The 15277-nt window shown below is 44.2% G+C and overlaps 1 protein-coding gene across 2 annotated transcripts in view; it reads left to right on the top strand.

Annotated features, from left to right (window-relative positions):
* Positions 1-15277, top strand: part of tnpo1 (transportin 1) — a 70566-nt gene that overhangs the window by 38101 nt on the left and 17188 nt on the right. For both annotated transcript variants that reach the window (XR_005995757.2, XM_041850494.2), the window contains exons 6-15: positions 1726-1859; positions 3215-3296; positions 4476-4598; positions 5145-5263; positions 5617-5677; positions 6099-6276; positions 6543-6695; positions 6946-7171; positions 7535-7706; positions 11754-11840. Coding sequence is in view for 1 of the 2 variants with exons in the window: in XM_041850494.2 (XP_041706428.1) it covers positions 1726-1859; positions 3215-3296; positions 4476-4598; positions 5145-5263; positions 5617-5677; positions 6099-6276; positions 6543-6695; positions 6946-7171; positions 7535-7706; positions 11754-11840 (1335 nt within the window). In the remaining variant the exon portion in view is untranslated. The remainder of the gene's footprint in view (positions 1-1725; positions 1860-3214; positions 3297-4475; positions 4599-5144; positions 5264-5616; positions 5678-6098; positions 6277-6542; positions 6696-6945; positions 7172-7534; positions 7707-11753; positions 11841-15277) is intronic.

The following is a 15277-nucleotide window of genomic DNA, read 5'->3' as shown; positions in this document are numbered from 1 at the left end:
AGGAGACTGCGTGAATCAGGCCTTCATGGTCGAATTGCTGCAAAGAAACCACTACTAAAGGACACCAATAATAAGAAGAGACTTGCTTGGACCAAGAAACATGAGCAATGGACATTAGACCGGTGGAAATTTGTCCTTTGGTCTGATGAGTCCAAATTATGAGATTTTTAGTTCCAACCGCCGTGTCTTTGTGAGACGCAGAGTAGGTGAACGGATGATCTCTGCATGTGTGGTTCCCACCGTGAAGCATGGAGGAGGAGGTGTGATGGTGTGGGGGTGCTTTGCTGGTGACACTGTAGGTGATTTATTTAGAATTCAAGGCACATTTAACCAGCATGGCTATCACAGCATTCTGCAGCGGTACGCCATCCCATCTGGGTTGGGCTTAGTGGGGCTATCATTTGTTTTTCAACAGGACAATGACCCAACACACCTCCAGGCTGTGTAAGGGCTATTTGACCAAGAATAGTGATGGAGTGCTACATCAGATGACCTGGCCTCCACAATCATCCGACCTCAACTCAATTGAGATGGTTTGGGATGAGTTGGAATGCAGAGTGAAGGAAAAGCAGCCAACAAGTGCTCAGCATATGGTGGAACTCCTTCAAGACTGTTGGAAAAGCATTCCAGGTGAAGCTGGTTGAGAGAATGCCAAGAGTGTGCAAAGCTGTCATCAAGGCAAAGGGTGGCTACTTTGAAGAATCTAAAATCTAAAATATATTTTTATTTAACACTTTTTTGGTTACTACATGATTCCGTATGTGTTATTTCATTGTTTTGATGTCTTCACTATTATTCTACAATGTAAAAATAAAGAAAAACCCTTGAATGAGTAGGTGTGTCCAAACTTTTGACTGGTACTGTATATACTGTATTCTATTCTACTGTATTTTAGTCAATGCCACTCCGACATTGCTCATCCTAATATTGATATATTTCTTAATTCCATTATATTACTTTAGATTTGTGTGTATTGTTGTGAATTGTTAGATACTACTGCACTGATGGAGCTTGGAACACAAGCATTTCGCTACACCCGCAATAACATCTGCTAAATATGTGTATGTGATCAATAAAATTTGATTTGGAAAGCATTCCCAGAAGAGTGGAGGCTGTTATAGCAGCAAAGGGGGGACCAACTCCATATTAATGCCCATGATTTTGGAATGAGATGTTTGACGAGCAGGTGTCCACATACTTTTGGTCATGTAGTGTACATCTGTCCGCTCGGCCAAGTGGACACTTGCTGGACTCAGTTTAGTGTGCATGTGTGCCATTCTGTGTATCACGGAAGCGCTGTTGACTTTGATGGTGAAAGCTTTCTTTACTGTAGTCGTTATAGAACGACTACAGTATACAGTCTGACTGCCTCTCACATGATTAGGCCTACACTGTAGCTGTTTTATGTTTCACCTTCAAATTCACCAATACCTCCTGCTGTTCATTTCCTGAGTGGCCAGCCGGGTCTGGTTTATGTGTTTATCCTTGTGCTGACGTTAGATACAGTACTTGTCTTTTTTTATAGGTTGACTCAGGGTTGATGGAGTATGACATGTTTACTGTCCATATGGTCTGTGCTCCATCTCCTGTCTTTGAGGCGACTCTGACCCTGAAACATATTGGTTAACCCTTCACCCCCTCTCTTTTCATCTCTCTATCCCTTCCTCCTGTCTCTTGCTATCTTTCTATATCTCACTCTTTCTCTCTCCCCCCCCAATCTTTCAGGGGGCGTTTGGAGCTCTTCAGAAAATCTGTGAGGACTCAGCAGAGGTCTTGGACAGTGACGTGTTGGACCGTCCGCTCAATGTCATGATCCCAAAGTTCCTGCAGTTCTTCAAGCACAGCAGCCCGAAGATCAGGTACTGGTAAACTCTCCCGGTCCCCCTGCTCACTGCCTTCTCTCTCTCTCTCCCTCACTCCTTGGCCAATGAGCTTCCTTAACAGCCCTTACTTCCTGATCAAATTAAACCAAATATATTTATAAAGCCTTTTTTTACAACAGCAGTTGTCACAATGTGTAGGGTGTGCACCCACTCCAGAGTGGGTGAAAATGCACTTTGGTGAGGACATTTCACTTCCTTTTGTCATAAAATACATTTTAACAAAGACAAATATGATTCTTCATGTTCTGAATCGTTCGTTCAGTATTTCTCTAACATATCAACATTATATCCAAAATGTCGGATTTCGTAACCTAATAGTTCCGATAATAAGCACAGAGTTCTGTTGACAGAGCGGTGCCGCTTTCTCGCTGCAACTTCTGAATTAAATGTAAAAGTCTTTGAAAATAAAAAGCTTGCAGTACGCTCAGTGCACCGTTGATATTTCAGTGTTTTTGTGAGAAATCTTCGAAAAATAACAGGAATTTCGTATTAATATGAAAATCGATATCCATCTTACCTCTATTGTTTTATGTCCTCCGGATTTGAGAAGAAAGATGACTAGTTCAACGGTTAGCCTTTCAGTTAGCCTTAATTCTCTGACAGCATCCAGCCTAGCTGACAATTATATTTTCCAGATTTTTGGGGGGCCTCCATTGATTTAGTTACCCTAATTTTGGCCATCCTAAAAGGGTTAAAACACCAATAACCTTTTGAACGGATTATGATAAAGACATGAGGTTTGGACCATTGGTTTTCTTTAGAGGAGTATCTACACAATTAACATATCTTACCCTTTGGTCAAAATATTTGTTTTTGTTTTGACACCCTACAATAACCTGGCCTAGACCCCAAATAGCAAGCTGAAGCACAGTGGTAAGGAAAAGTCCCTAGAAGGAATGACTGTACTCTAGGATGAGTGTACTGTGCCTCCCTCTCTCTCCCTGCTCATAGCCTTGCCTCTTTCCCTCACTCCTCACTCCTGGGGGAGCCAAGACCTTGCCCCTCCTCTAATCGCTCCCAAAACAACCCATAGCAAGTATATTGTTTTATTTTTAAGATCCAGCTACATTCACAGGCGCTTTGATCCAAAATGGCCCCTCAGATCCCTCTTTCCTCAGGCTTATAGATAAAACTTTCTCTCTGATTTGTATCCATCCTTTGGTGTTATCAAGGTCTGAGATCCCAGATTGGAGACTGGGGGGAAAACGTGGATAGAAAAGGGAGGTGGGGGGAGGAACAGAGACCGAGGCAGCATTGATGAGGGGGAACATGTGAATTTAGGTTGTGTGAAGTTAAGGTTTTAAAGGGTCTGTTGTCTTGTTGTGTTGCAGGTCTCATGCCATCGCCTGCGTCAACCAGTTCATCATAAGTAGGACCCAGGCCCTCATGCTGCACATCGATGGCTTCATTGAGGCAAGTCTGACCCCGCAGTGACCTCTGACCTATACACTCTGACATCCCATAACCCCCAGACAGCCCTGTGACTGTCTAATATGCCCACAAAGTCAGACACATGCCATGAGCCTCCTGTGGCTCCTACGTCATGCAAACAAGTCATATACCATGTGCACAAACATACAGAGCCCACCCAACTAGTGCATACCCCCTTGACACACACAACACCTCTCCTACATCTCCTGACAATCACACATGGCCATTTAGACATCATCATCACACACACACACACCCATCCCAGCCATAAGACCCAGAAGGCATCAGGCAGGCAGGCAGGTATATGGCCTTAGCTCTCAGTGCAGTGGGTCAGTGGGTTAGCGCTGAGCCTCTAGGCAGCCCCACACTGTTCTACCCTAGCTTCAGTTCAGTACACAAACCCCAATTCCTCCGATTGGATCAGGGCTGGTAAGCCGTTGGAAGTAGATCAGGTTAACCACTGATGAGCTTAAATTCCAGCCAGCTGGGCACTGGATGAGGACAGATGCACCCAGCACAGTGACATTGACAACACATGACAGGCAGAAGAATATTGCAGGCGGATAAGAGATAAAGAAAAGGCTGCTGTTGAGTCCCTCTGTCTTTAGCTGTGGGGTTGAGAGAGCGGGTACTCGACGTAGAAGAGGCACAGGTCACATAGAATCCGATTTACACACTCTGAATTGGTTTATTTCTGTAGGGTGTTTTTTATAGAGCTATTTTCACTGGAGTTCTTTGTTATGTGATAACAGGCAAAAGGACAGAGTTGATAACAGGCGTTGAGTAAAAGGAGATGGTCCTGGTCAGTGGAGGCTCAGGTGGTTGGTAGATGGCTAGAGGCTCAGTAGTCGTAAGTGGTACAGGTCAGGTCAGACCTCAGGACGCACATGAAGACATTATTGTCTGAACTCAAGTAACCTTTCCATGGCTCTATCTCAATTACCTCAAAATGTGTCCTCATCTCGTCTCCTTCCTTTCATCTGCACTGATTAGAAAGTATTTGACCGGTGAAAACAATATGGTGGAAGCTGATCATTTGGCCAATCTTTTAGATTCATTAGTAATGTTTTAACAAATCATGTCAAGTGAGGAATAATAGCCCCTTTGAGACTAGTATGGGTACATGGGTGTACGATGTTTGACCCCCTTCCCTCCCTGTAGAACCTATTTGCCCTGGCGACTGATGAGGAACCTGAGGTGAGGAAGAATGTGTGCAGAGCTCTGGTCATGCTGCTGGAGGTCCGCATGGACCGTCTCCTACCACACATGCACAGCATCATAGAGGTGAGACTGGGACTTGGGTACTGGGGCTAGGAATGGGTCTGGGTGGCATTGGACTGGGGCTGGGTGGGGTAGGACTGGGTGGGGTAGGGCTGGGGCTGGGTGGGGTAGGACTGGGGTTGGGTAGGGTGGGGCTGGGCCTGGGTGGGGTAGGACTGGTGCTGGAACTGGGGCTTTGTGGGGTAGGACTGGGACAACCATGGGTTTAGAGGAGGGAGATGTAGGGGGAGGAAAGGAGGTTGAGGTAGGGGGAGCGAAGGAGGTTGAGATGAAGGGAGGAAGAGATGGAGAGGGGGAGGGATATAGAGAGGAAAGAAGTGAGGAAAACGAACCAATAGAATAGATTCAGCTAAGTATTTCATCAAATGAGCTCAAGCTGCCACCTTGTGGCCAAAAGCTATATTTTCCAGCCAGTTTGATCCATAATCAGTTGGGTGATTGTGGCTGCCCAGCTTGTGGCCTTGAAATGGATCCTGAATAATGATGGAGGAAGTGCACTACAAGTATAATGCAAAAGGACTCATTTTCCCATGGTCCTCTCCTCCTCAGTACATGCTGCAGAGGACTCAGGACCAGGATGAGAACGTGGCTCTGGAGGCCTGTGAGTTCTGGCTGACCCTGGCTGAACAACCTGTCTGTAAGGATGTTCTGTGTAACCACCTCTCCAAGTGAGTAACACAATATATATATATATACACACACACACACACACACACAGACACACAGAGAACAGCTCACAGATGATGCTACAAGAATGTTAGAGATGGCATTTGGGAAAGAAAAGACTGTCATAGCAGCACAAATGCTTTGTGACACACACACAGTACAACACCAGCCTCCATATCAAAGCTTTAGCTATAATATTAGCTCCAATCCCACACTAAGTCATTGTAGATCTCACCCCTGGGTGTACTGTCCTTATCCTGTCTGTTAGTGCTCATCTGTTCCACGGTGGTGACAATGCTGACGTATTAATGTGGCCTGTCCTTGCTACCGCTCCCCCCCCCCTGTCTGTTTTCAGGCTGACTCCGGTGCTCGTCAACGGGATGAAGTATTCGGAGATCGACATCATTCTGCTCAAGGTCAGTCTGCTCCGAGTATGAGCCAGGAAATGGATCTGTGGCCTGCTAGCCTGCTGCTGGACTGGAGACTGTGATTAAGATGTACTGGACACATCACACCTCAACCCTGGGGGAGGGAGAGGGTGGAGGGTATTGGCAGGCCAGGCAAATCAATCTTGTGGGTGTGCATGGCTGTCTCTCAATATTGGGTGTGTGTTGGTCCTAAGGTAGGAGTATCGCCCGTCACTGGCCAGTCACTATGGTTACAATGATATTAATATTTAAAGATGCATAAATATGTATGTGTCTCTGTCTGTTTGTATGATTAGAGTCTGATAGGTGAACTGACAGCTACCCAGCTACAGCCTAAAGGCAGCTCATTGTCTTAAAGTAGTATAAATAATTAGAATTGCATACCTGTGTGTGTGTGTGTGTGTGTCAGGGTGACGTGGAGGAGGATGATGAGGCCATCCCTGACAACGAGCAGGACATCAGGCCCAGGTTCCACCGCTCCCGTACGGTTGCCCAGCAACACGAGGGTGAACGGGACGGCATTGAGGAAGACGACGATGAAGACGATGACCTGGACGATGACGACACCATCTCTGACTGGAACCTCCGTGAGTGGACCTCTGATTATCTGTTTTTCTCTGCCTTTGTCTCACTTACTCAGTTTTCTTTCCTCATTCACGATTTCCCTAGCTCTCTCTCCCTCCTCTCCAATCTCCATCCACTCGTTTTCTCGTTCTCTTTCTCTTGCCGTCTCTCTTCCAGCCTTACCCCACATATGTAGACTATGCCATCAATATTATTGACCTTTTTTTGTGTGTGCCTGTCTGTGTACCTCTCTATGTTTACATGTCCCTCTCTCGCTGTCTGTCTCCAGGTAAGTGTTCAGCAGCGGCGTTGGACGTGTTGGCTAACGTGTTCAGAGACGACCTGCTCCTCCCCATCCTGCCTCTCCTCAAAGAGCTCCTCTTCCACCCAGAGTGGGTCATCAAGGAGTCTGGAATACTGGTTCTGGGGGCTATCGCTGAGGGTAAGGTCCTGTTATAGTACCCTAACCCCTAAGGTGGGGGGAGAAACCAGAGGAGAGAAAGGGAAGGAAGTGTTATGCCCGAAAGAGATAGGAGAAAGAGACTTTGGAGGGAGGATGAGACTCACCTGGGAGTGGTTACTGATTGTCCAATGGCAATGCTAGAATATCTTCTATATGTAAACTTTGAAACCAGCAGACATCATTGACATACATGTTAATTATAGTAATAACACCCACCTTCCTCCTCCAGGTTGTATGCAGGGTATGATTACCTACCTGCCAGAGCTCATCCCCCACCTGGTGCAGTGTCTGAGTGATAAGAAGGCCCTGGTGCGCTCCATCACCTGCTGGACCCTGAGTCGCTATGCCCACTGGGTGGTCAGCCAGCCACCTGACACCTACCTGAAGCCCCTGATGACCGAGCTGCTCAAACGCATCCTTGACTCCAACAAGAGGGTGCAGGAGGCCGCCTGCAGGTGAGAGGGGGGTTGGCTGTGGTTCAGTTGCGGTCAGTTTGCGGTTTGCTGTCGTTACGTTTGACCAGATGTGTCCGGTATTTTTTGTGTGTGTGTAAATGATCGATAGATAACCAGTAAAAGTGGCTTTTGGTTTTACAACTCAAGCTAGCGATGACTGTCCTTGGGAGTGGAAGTATGATGATCATTGTGACTAATGGTTGATCCAATGAAACGTTTTTGAACAGCTTGATTGCAAAGTGCTGTTCTAAACTACTCTTTGTTTTTCCTCTCACCCCTTTCTCTCTCTCCCCTCCCCTCCCCCCTCTCTCTCCCCTCCCCTCCCCCATCCCTCCTCTCTCTTCTCTCTCTCCCCTCTCTTAGTGCCTTTGCCACTCTGGAAGAGGAGGCGTGTACAGAGTTGGTTCCCTACCTGGCCTATATTCTGGACACGCTGGTGTTTGCCTTCAGCAAGTACCAACACAAGAACCTGCTCATACTGTACGACGCTATAGGGACGCTCGCTGACTCTGTGGGACACCACCTCAACAAGCCGGTATACACAGACACACACATAGATACTAGGGATGTGATAAATGGAACATTTTGCTTAACGTTTAAGCTAGAGATATGTTTTTTTGCATGGGGTGCAAAACCGCATCCGCCAATGGCACTTGTGGGGGTTGTAGAGCAAAACAGAGAACACCATCTTGTTCGTGAGAGTCTCCCCTTTCCACAGAGGCCAAACGTTTTGGACGCTACAGAAGTTTTTGTGAGAAGATGACTCATGGTCTGACAAACACCGCTGTAGCTCGGCCACCTTCCACTGCAGATGCGGAAGGCAGACATAGGCAGATGTGGCGGATTGAGACACAGCCCGTGTTAAAAATATCTCTTCTAAATTGAAGGATTGTGATGGGGATTTTTTTATTATTTACTTAGATTGATGCGCTGGTTCGTCAGTAGACTCTTAAGAATATACCCTTGAAAGCACCTCGGCTATGGCACGTTTGTTTGTAAGGGTACACTACAGCTTCTTAAATGCCGACACGGAACCTTCTATGGCGACCAGAACTGTCAATGAAATAATCTTGAGCTGCCTGCGCGCAGACCACTCTATCCTAAAAAAGTGCTTTAAAGTTTGTTAAATACCGTGACTTACCAAGACATTTACTAGAAGAAAACATCTTACGCTAGGAATCGACTACTAATATTCCGTATATTTGGAATGGAGGAGACTGATTAGTTACCGTACTTCCGAGAACACAAACACTAGCATCTTTCATAGCGAGGGACGGAGAGAGAAGGGAGGGGCAAAGTACATTCAGGTCGGCCACCAGGCAGACGGAATCAGAACCGTGCACTAGGCCTATCTATCAGCAATCAAAAGTTGTATCTCGCAATGGAACTCTGTATTTTGCAATTTCTTGGCTTGCAATGTCTCGCAACTTCAGTAAAGCAGGGCCTATCATCAATGAATAGGCTAGGATATTCTACATGCAACAGACTGAAGAACTAAGAAACACTTGCATCAGGGGTGCTTGCTTAGTCCCCTCCTGTACTCCCTGTTCACCCACGTCTGCGTGGCCAAGCACGACTCCAACACCATCATTAAGTTTGCCGACGACACAACAGTGGTGGGCCTGATCACCGACAACAATGAGACAGCCTATAGGGAGGAGGTCCGAGACCTGGCAGTGTGGTACCAGGACATCAACCTCTCCCTCAATGTGAGCAAGACAAAGGAGCTGATTGTGGACTATAGGAAAAGGAAGGCCGAACAGGCCACCATTAACATCGACGGGGCTGAAGTGGAGCGGGTCGAGAGTTTCAAGTTCCTTGGTGTCCACATCACCAACAAACTATCATGGTCCAAACACACCAAGACAGTTGTGAAGAGGGCACGACAACACCTTTTCCCCCTCAGTAGTTTGAAAAGATTTGGCATGGGTCCCCAGATTCTCAAAAAGTTATACAGCTGTACCATCGAGAGCATCCTGACCGGTTGCATCACTGCCTGGTATTTCAACTGCTCGGCATCTGACCGTAAGGTGCTATAGAGGGTAGCGCCTTACGGTCAGGAAGCTTGGCCCCAGTGATGTACTGGGCCGTACGCGCTACAGAGGGTAGTGCGTACGGCCCAGTACATCACTGGGGCCAAGCTTCCTAGCGCCTTACGGTCAGACGCCGAGAAGTTGCCATAACAGGCGGTGATGCAACCGGTCAGAATGCTCTCGATGGTGCAGCTGTATAACTTTATGAGAATCTGGGGACCCATGCCAAATCTTTTCAGAGGGTAGTGCGTACGGTCCAGAACATCACTGGGGCCAAGCTTCCTGCCATCCAGGACCTCTATACCAGGCGGTGTCAGACGAAGGGCCAAAAAATGGTGAAAGACTCCAGTCACCCAAGTCATAGACTGCTCTCTCTGCTACCGCACGGCAAGCGGTACCGGAGCTCCATGTCTAGGACCAAAAGGCTCCTTAACAGCTTCTACCCCCAAGCCATAAGACTGATGAACAATTAATCAAATGGCCACCCAGACTATTTACATTGACCCCCCCCCCTGTTGCTACTCGCTGTTTATTACAGTGCCTTGCAAAAATATTCATCCCCCTTGGCGTTTTTCCTATTTTGTTGCATTACAACCTGTAATTTAAATTGATTTTTATTTGGATTTCATGTAATGGACATACACAAAATAGTCCAAATTGGTGAAGTGAAATGAAAAAAATAACTTGTTTCAAAGAATTCAAAGAAATTAAGAAAGAAAAAGTGGTGCATGCATATGTATTCACCCCCTTTGCTATGAAGCCCCTAAATAAGTTCTGGTGCAACCAATTACCTTCAAAAGTCACATAATTAGTTAAATAAAGTCCACCTGTGTGCAATCTAAGTGTCACATGATCTCAGTATATATACACCTGTTCTGAAAGGCCCCAGAGTCTGCAACACCACTAAGCAAGGGGCCCCACCAAGCAAGTGGCACCATGAAGACCAAGGAGCTCTCCAAACAGGTCAGGGACAAAGTTGTGGAGAAGTACAGGGTTGGGTTATAAACAAATATCTGAAACTTTGAACATCCCATTGAGCACCATTTAAATCCATTATTAAAAAATGGAAAGAATATGGCACCACAACAAACCTGCCAAGAGAGGGCCGCCCACCAAAACTCACGGACCAGGCAAGGAGGGCATTAATCAGAGAGGCAACAAAGAGACAAAAATAACCCTGAAGGAGTATCTGTCCATAGGACCACATTAAGCCGTGGGAGACTCCCCAAATATATGGAAGAAGGTACTCTGGTCAGGTGAGACAAAAATTTAGCTTTTTGGCCATCAAGGAAAACGCTATGTCTGGCGCAAACCCAACACCTCTCATCACCCCGAGAACACCATCACAACAGTGAAGCATGGTGGTGGCAGCATCATGCTGTGGGGAAGTTTTTCATCGGCAGGAACTGGGAAACTGGTCAGAATTGAAGGAATGATGGATGGCGCTAAATACAGGGAAATTATTGAGGGAAACCTGTTTTAGTCTTCCAGAGATTTGAGACTGGGACGGAGGTTCACCTTCCAGCAGGACAATGACCTTAAGCATACTGCTAAAGCAACACTTGAGTGGTTTAAGGGGAAACATTTAAATGTCTTGGAATGGCCTAGTCAAAGCCCAGACCTCAATCCAATTGAGATTCTGTGGTATGACTTAAAGATTGCTGTACACCAGCGGAACCCATCCAACTTGAAGGAGCTGGAGCAGTTTTGCCTTGAATAATGGGCAAAAATCCCAGTGGCTAAATGTGCCAAGCTTATAGAGACATACCCCAAGAGACTTGCAGCTGTAATTGCTGCAAAAGGTGGCTCTACAAAGTATTGACTTTGGAGGGGTGAATAGTTATGCACACTCAAGTGTTTTTTTGTCTTATTTCTTGTTTGTTTCACAATAAAAAATATTTTGCATCTTCAAAGTGGTAGGCATGTTGCGTAAATCAAATGATACAAACCCCCAAAAAATCCATTTTAATTCCAGGTTGTAAGGCAACAAAATAGGAAAAATGCCAAGGGGGTGAATACTTTCGAAAGCCACTGTATCGATGCATAGTCACTGTACCTCGACTAACCTGTACCCCCGCACATTGACTCTGTACCGGTACCCCTTGTATATAGCCTCATTATTGTTATGTAATTTTCTTGAGTTACTTTTTGATTAGATTTGTTTACTTTAGTTAGGGTATTTTCTTAACTTTATTTATTGAACTGCATTGTTGGTTAAGGGCTTGTAAGTAAGCATTTCACGGTAAGGTCTACACCTGTTGTATTCGGCGCATGTGACACATTTGATTTGATTTGATCATTAACGAGGTGAAAGAGCCGGTGAGCCAGATGCACTGTGACAAAACATTTGTGGGGAGGGGGGAAACATTGTTCCTTTAGGAATCTTTCTCATCTTTAGACACACACACACACACACATTCCGCCAATGACGTCTCCCACACACACAGCAATGACTTGAGCAATACAGCATCTACACTTGCATTTGATTTCCCCTTTCAGGTGTGTGTCGGATTGTGATTGCTAATGTGTGTTCTACTGTATGTGTTTAGGAGTACATTCAGATGCTGATGCCTCCGCTGATAGCAAAGTGGAACCAGTTGAAGGATGAAGACAAGGATCTGTTCCCTTTACTAGAGGTGAGCCTCACCATTAGGGTTGCAAAGCTACAGGTAGTTTACCAAAGTTACCGGAATCTTCAGTAATTTAGGTAATTAAGAGTAAATATATGTCGATCTATTGTAACTCTGGTAATTTATACTTGAATAACTTTTTTTTAAACGTATTCATATATAGTCTTAATTGTTTCATATCTGTGTCCACATTGTCCATGAGTTTCTATTAGATAGACCATAAGGTTCAAGAGGAAGTATCCTAATTAATAAAAAAAAGCATCTAATCAACAATGGCATTATTTGCAATTAACTCTGCAACTCTTCCAACTATTGACTTTTTTCACAACTGTCACCAGTTTGACACCAAAACATTGACCAAAATACATATGTGACCGACTTGCTCGATTCGGCCTTACGTCGCAAAATGTTAAATGGTGTTTTTTTTACATTGGATAAAAATAGAGAATCAGAGCTAGAAAATGGTATGTCATACACTACAGTTGAGGAACAATGGGAAAGTAATTCTGTTTTGAAAGTTGATCAACTTTGTAACCCCACTTTTGAGAAAATGGCCCTTGAATGTTTTGCTACACCTATTGGAGAGCTCTCCTTTGTCTACACCCATTCAGCATCGTCCACACCCTCTTAAGCCGTAGCCCCACCCATCTCTTTAAGGATTCACATAGGAGGCCATGTTCTATACAGAGTGAGTATGGTAGTGTACTAAACAACCAAAGATTTTAAGACTAAAGGCTGGTTTATGCTACGTCTATCGACATGTTTGTAGACTGTTGTCGCAGTGACATCATGAACATTCTATTGTCGTCTGACATCAAACTTGTCGTTGTCGTTATGAAAAAGTATAAACACAAAAATAACAGGCTGCATGACATCAGCAGCCTGGTTGTCCAAAATAGCATAATTGGTGTATTTTAACACCAGTAAACCCATCCGTTTAAAATGAATTTAGTATATGTCAATCTAGCAAACCAGGCAACTAAAAGCAACTTTCTTAAACAATGTTTTGATTCGTTTCTAGCTTGTTAGCTAGCTAACGTTACGTTAGCTGGCTAGCCAGTACAAATAATTACCATATCATATAGCTGACAACGTCTTATCTTTAGCTAATTTGTATTTGTTATTACAGGAAAATAAACTCACAACCAGATCATTATTTACAAGTTAATGGCGAACTAATTACAGATAATAGCTTACGGTTGTGAGTGTGACAAAATAAAAGCAGGGCATTCTTCTACCGGATAATTTTTGAACTTGGACACTGTCTTGTTGGCCTAACGTTATATCCTAATTTGACTTAGGTGCAGGTCATGTTGTTCTATACATTACCGTCTCTGGTAAACACACACTATATCAAATAAAATCAACGTTTATTTGTCACATGCACAGGATACAGAAGGTGTAAACGGTACAGTGAAATGGTTACTTGCATAGTGGAGTCTTTTGTTTAAACATGTAGCTAGCTAGCTAAACAATGAAACATAATCCCAACTCATAACATTACTACCCTGTATGAATCTGCTGGTAGCTAAAGCTAATCAACTAACTAGGTTCAATGTTAGCTAGCTAGCTAACATTAGGCTATAACTAGCAATGCAAATGGCTCTGATGAATAATATTACTACACAGATCATACACATAACGTTAGCTAGCGAGCCAGTCAGCTAACGTTAGCTAGCTAGCTAACAGTACGTTTTAACTTGCAATGAAAATGACTTTCTGACAAAATTAGAAACGTATAAAATCTGAATGTAGCTAGCTAGACTCTTTTACCCGTATACATGGATGAACGCTTCTCCCTCTGTCATGGATGCCATGGTTGCCCTTAGTTTGAAGATGTAACTCGGAGACAAGTGTTTTATTCCACAGCCTTCTTCTTTGTGTTCTCTTTTCGACTCCCTCCACAATATATGCAATCAAACGCCAGACTTTTCTCCATCTCCTTAGCTATCATACTCTGCTTCCACCGGGCATTCCACTGATTTCAAAACTCTGTTCTCCAGAAATTGGAGAGCATTAGCAACACTTATGCAGTTCTTCGGGATATCTTTCAAAATAGCTGCGTTAGAAAGGATTACCTACACATACTGAGCAGCTCATGTTATAGACATAAGCGTGCTAAATGGCAGACCAATCAGAATTAATCTCTTGACATGTCCAGCCCATACATTCTCAGCCAATCATTGCTAGCGGCAAGGTTCCTGTCTTTTTCCGAGGCTAAACCAACGAGGCTCGTAATGTAACAGTTCTATTCGTATTTACAGATGACATACAAGTTCGTTATTAAGGCACATGAAAGTTCACATGTTCCAGAAGGCATTTCTGCAAATGCGTTTTGATTAAAAATAATTGTTTATGTTCAAATGCCTCTCCTGTAAAGTAGTGATGACGACATACGCCTAGTTTCCTGAAACGAGTCACATATTGACATAGTAAAATAAGTGTGTAAGAAAATATAAAGGATATTTCATGCTGAAACCCTCACATTAAATCCCAATGGTATTCATTTAGGGTAATATTTAGGATAATGTTTTACAGCGTTGTCATTCTATTTTTATTTTAAAATCATCTTATTTATTTCATATACTTTACATGAGATCATGCCACACATAGGGCCAGAGATAATGACAGACACCTGTGATAATCTGAAGTACCCAAAAGGGCCACTAGATGTCTTGTGATAGATTAAATGAAATCCTTGAAAGATACCAGAATTCTTGTAGTTTACTGGTAAACTTTAAAAGTGTCCAGTAATATACCCTCCCTTTAAAACCCTACTAACCGCCTCGAGGAGTTTCCCACACTTTACCGACAACAAATGCTTACCCTGTAAAACGATAAATTACTACCTGTACAGTGCCTTGCAAAAGTATTCACCCCCCTTGGCGTTTTTCCTATTTTGTTGCATTACAACCTGTAATTTAAATGGATTTTTATTTGGATTTCATATAATGGACATACACAAAATAATCCAAATTGGTGAAGTGAAATTAAAAAAATTACTTGTTTCAAAAAATTATACTAAATAAATAACGGAAAAGTGGTGCGTGCATATGTATGAAGCCCCAAAATAAGCTCTGGTGCAACCAATTACCTTCAGAAGTCACATAATTAGTTAAATAAAGTCCACCTGTGTGCAATCTAAGTGTCACATGATCTCAGTATATATACACCTGTTCTGAAAGGCCCCAGAGTCTGCAACACCACTAAGCAAGGGGCACCACCAAGCAAGTGACACAATGAAGACCAAGGAGCTCTCCAAACAGGTCAGGGACAAAGTTGTGGAGAAGTACAGATCAGGGTTGGGTTATAAAAAAATATCTAAAACTTTGAACATCCCATGGAGCACCATTTAAATCCAGGCTCTGTCGCAGCCGGCCGCGACCGGGAGAATCATGGGCGGCGCACAATTGGCCCAGCGTCGTCCAGGGTAGGGGAGGGAA

The sequence above is a fragment of the Coregonus clupeaformis genome, chromosome 27, assembly GCF_020615455.1.
Source record: "Coregonus clupeaformis isolate EN_2021a chromosome 27, ASM2061545v1, whole genome shotgun sequence".
Lineage (NCBI taxonomy): Eukaryota > Metazoa > Chordata > Actinopteri > Salmoniformes > Salmonidae > Coregonus > Coregonus clupeaformis.
This window is presented reverse-complemented; position numbering and strand designations above follow the sequence as displayed.